This window comes from Galleria mellonella, unplaced genomic scaffold (assembly GCF_026898425.1).
Source record: "Galleria mellonella isolate WM207_F2 unplaced genomic scaffold, CSIRO_AGI_GalMel_v1 utg606, whole genome shotgun sequence".
NCBI lineage: Eukaryota > Metazoa > Arthropoda > Insecta > Lepidoptera > Pyralidae > Galleria > Galleria mellonella.
In genome coordinates this window covers 1,154,442-1,158,902 of record NW_026442126.1, presented here as the reverse complement: position 1 = coordinate 1,158,902, position 4,461 = coordinate 1,154,442, and the positions used below count along the sequence as shown (strand labels likewise).

Below are 4,461 nucleotides of genomic sequence, written 5' to 3'. Positions count from 1 at the left end.
ACGATTGCTTTGTGTAAAGTACTAGTGTTAGATTTTGAACGAAAGAAGGTTCTTAGTCCTGTTATTTGTTTTTGCCACATGTGACTTATATCTATTAGACCTCTGCCTCCGTTCTGTCGTTTAATAGTAAGTCTTTCTATAGCAGATTTAGGATGCAAGTTGTTATGTTTCGTAAGTATGGTTCGAGTAGTTCTTTCTATTAGTTCTATATCAGTTTTTGACCACCTTATAATGCCAAAAGAGTATATTAAGATCGGAATAGCATAGGTGTTAAAGGCTTTTATAAGATTTTTGCTAGAAAGTTGGGATTTGCATATTGAGTTTATACGTTTTCTATACTCTGTTATTAACTGCTGTTTTATCGAAGTGTGATCAAGACCTTTTAACTGGTTATACCCTAAATACCTATATACTTCGTTTGGCTCTAAAGCTGTAATTGTATTGTTATCATCGATTGTGTAGTTGCCGAGTTGTACCTTACCTCTAATAATATGTACTATTTTACACTTTTCTAGTCCAAATTTCATGTTAATATCTTTACTAAAATTTGTAGTGACTTCTAAAAAAGCTTTTTCATTTCTTTATCTGTTTTAGCATATAATTTTATATCGTCAACATATATGAGATGTGAGATAATTGTTTGTTGGGCGGTGTTTTGTAGAGGATATCCAACTCGGCAACGATGCAGTAAGTGAGATAGGGGGTTTAGTGCTAAGCAAAACCACAATGGACTCAATGAATCGCCTTGATAAATGCCTTTCTTGATAATTATCTGTCGCGTTTTAATTATTTTTTTATTAGTGCTTAATTGTAGTGTAGTTTTCCACAGTGGCATTATGTTACGTAAAAAGTCTATTATTTTGGAGTTTATTTTATAAATCTGTAATATTTTTAATAACCAAGAATGTGGAAGACTATCAAAGGCTTTCTGGTAATCAATATAGGTACAGTGTAGATTTCTGGTTTTTATTTTAGCATGTTTATGGATAGTAGAATCTATAACTAATTGTTCCTTGCATCCCATGTGGCCCCGCCTGCATCCCTTCTGTTCCTCTGCTATTATATTATGGTGTTCTATATGTGCGTTGATTTTAGTTGCGATTGCTGACGTCAGAATTTTATATATCGTTGTTAAGCATGTGATTGGCCTGTATTTGGATGGTTCTGAGGAAAATTTTGTTTTTGGTAGCATGTAAGTTATTCCTATTGCAATAAATTCAGGTATATCCTGTTTACCTAATATAACGTCTGTTAGATTTTTTGCTAAAGCTTTGTGTAACGATATTAATTTTTTATACCAAAAGTTATGTATTTTGTCTATACCAGGTGATTTCCAATTATGAAGTTTTCTCGTAATGTCTGCGATATCAATCTCTTTTATTTCATTAAACTCCATTTCTTCAATAGTATTCCACATTTTCTTTTCTTCCTCTATCCAATCAGCTTTGTCATTGTAGTGTATTTGTTCTTCCCAAATGTTAGACCAAAATGTTTCTAATTGCGTTTGTGTTGGTAATTCTAAGTTTTCTTCAGCAATCATGTTAGTTTCTAATTTATGCAAGTTTTTATAAAATAATTTTTCGTTAGTTTCAAACATTATGTTGTCCCTTTTCCTTTGCATTGCTTTCTTATATCTCCTGAGTCGATGAACTTTCAGTGCTAGAGTCTGTTTGAGGGTGTCTAAAAATTCTTCAGGCTTTCTGTTCTGATTTTCATGTCTTGTGTGTGTTGTTCTACTCTTGAAAATTGCTTCAACTCTTTTAATAATTTTATTTGATCTATTGTTATTAATATATTGAGTCAGTCTGCCGCAGTCTGCTCTTAATTTATTTATATCTTTTTCTAGTCTTATTTGCCACGATGGTTTCTTAATACACATGTTTTTTATCTTTCCCCCGTATTCCTTTACTTTGTAACCAAGTTCTTCAGATATAACCAAGGCTGTGCAATATACTAGGGTATGTAGGTCTGTTAGTTGCATATCCTCTGATATAAATTGGTTCAATAGTTTATTGTTAAATAGATCTATTAACTGAGTAAGTTTAGGACTGTATCTAAGTTTAGGCAGTTTTGGTCTTACTGAGGGGTCCATTCCAGAATACTGGATTAACGCTGTCTTTATCGATTATTTCTTGAGCCTGGTTTTCAATATTAGGAATACTCTCAACCAAGGTGTCAACGTCGTTTTCTATTGTTAAAGTTACAGTTTCTGTTTGTGTAGATGTATGTGAAATTTGTGTGTTCTGTGAATATGATTTTAAAAATGTTGATAGTTGCGAATGTGAGATTGTTTCAGTCTGGATATTTGTTAAAGTAGTAAAATTCGTACTTATACTATTAGTCTCTATCTCTTCCTGAAGTTTTGTTCGTGCTTCTTCTTTCAACAGATTAAGCTCCTCTTCGGTTAAAAGTTTGTTTCTAATAATTGCTCTTCTTTGATCAGAAATTCTTTGCTCTGTTACTTTTATCTCGGGATATTGTCGTGAAAAGTGTTCATGTAGTTGTTTGCGATATGTTGTCATGTCAGATTCTAATTTGGTGATAATATAATAAGTACGCATGATGAATGTGTTTACGTCTTTGTTCCATCTCATACGTATTCTAGGTTTTCCAGCCCTAGTGGACGCAGGTAAAAAGGCATTTGCCTCCTGCGCAACATCTAAGGTTGGGGTCAGACTGTTTCTAATTCTATTAATTGTAGAAGATGGTGTTTGAACATTTATTATATCGGCTGTAGTGTTTTGTGTGGTGAGAGCCCGCCTGTTCAACTCTTCACTGCTGACGGTTCGCATGCTGTGACGTCCAGCGTCAGCTCCAGACGTGCCCTGGCGATCACCCCCAGGAAGCGGCCCTTTACGACATCTTCTAATCGGTCTCTCCATATTAAATGGGTTACCTTTGCCATGTTAGCCGTGCCAGTTATATAAAAATCACGTGTCCGCCCCCCACGTGGATCAGGTGGTCGATCCGGACGTATGGTTGGACTTTAGGGGGCTTATTATTATTATTATTATTTTTTAATTTTACCAAAATTCTCATCTCCCCTCTTAAGGAGAGGAGATGGCAACTAACCCCCGGCAGAAGCACAGTCGGCCGGGGTTCAGGGCCCCAGGGAGAGAAACCGGCGTACAATGCGGGCAGAATCTAAGAGCACCGCTTTCTGCATCTTTCCCGGGAGTGAGCCGCCTCGGAATCCCAACCGTCTGAGATGTTGTTCCAGACTGGTTGGGATAAGACCGTTCACCGACATAACGATTGGGATGATTTCGGTAGATGTCACCCCCCACATTTCGGTCACCTCGTGAGCCAGGTCGAGATATTTTCTCTTCTTCTCGGTTTCGGCTTTCACGAGGTTCTCGTCATGCGGTATGGTGACATCCACCAAAAACACCCTCGAAAGTGCCCGATCCATCACCACGATATCAGGTTTGTTCGCAAGAACAGTCCTGTCCGTGATGATGGATCGGTCCCAGTAGAGCCTTACGCTGTCGCTTTCGAGGACCGGCTGGGGCTCGTACTTATAGTACGGCAACCTCTCATTCGCGAGGCCGTACTTCAGAGCTAGCTCTTGATGGAGTATTTTGGCTACCTGGTTGTGTCTGTGCAAGTACTCAGTGTTGGCAAGAGCTGAACAACCCGAAAGCACATGTCTGAGTGACTCTCCGGGATGGCGACATGCCCGACAGATGTCCTCAGTGCCATCCTTCAGAATGTGCTTTCGGTAATTGTTCGTCTTAACCACCTGATCCTGTATTGCACAGACAAAACCCTCGGTCTCTCCGAAGAGATCACCGAACTGTAGCCAGTGCACGGAGGTCTTCGTGTTTACGTACGGCCCGTGAAGGGCTTTGAAGAACCTTCCGTGCAACTCCTTCTCTTTCCATACGGCCTCCCGCTGAGAGGTACCCAAAACTTCGGGTTTTCGCCAGTCCTCTTTAGCCAGAGAAAGAGGGGTGAATCCTTTGTCACATTCTATGACCTCTCTATGCAAACCCTCGTCTATTTTCTCCAGAAAATATGTCCTGAGGCTGTCAACCTCGCGGTTGTGCATGGTCTTAACACTTAACAAGCTTCGACCACCAGCCTTCCGCGGGATATACAGCCTCATGACTGACGATTTCGGGTGATGCATTCTATGGAGGGTCATAGTTGTGCGGACTTTCCGATCCAGGGCTTCGAGATCGGTTTGAGACCATCTGAGCACGCCAAAAGTGTAAAGGAGTACGGGTATGACCCAGCCGTTATAAGCTCGGATTTTATTGGAGCCCGACAAAGAACTTTTCAGTACTCTTGTAAGGCGCGCAAAAAATTCCTCGCGGACTGACTGTTTCATATCCGTTTCCTTCACACCGATGTTTTGTGACATGCCCAGATACCGGTATGTTTCAGCCTCGGAGAGGGTTTTAATATTAGAGGGATCTGTGGCGATCCCTTCAGTTTGAGTGACCCGTCCCCTCTGCA

General features: G+C 39.9%; 1 protein-coding gene across 1 annotated transcript; it reads right to left on the bottom strand.

Annotated features, from left to right (window-relative positions):
- Positions 1-559: 559 nt before the first annotated feature.
- Positions 560-2,983, bottom strand: LOC128201763 (uncharacterized). Its single transcript, XM_052899640.1, is given in 2 exon segments — positions 560-2,117; positions 2,119-2,983. Coding segments are annotated over 2 exon segments (2,322 nt in total). The 5' UTR covers positions 2,883-2,983.
- Positions 2,984-4,461: the final 1,478 nt, after the last annotated feature.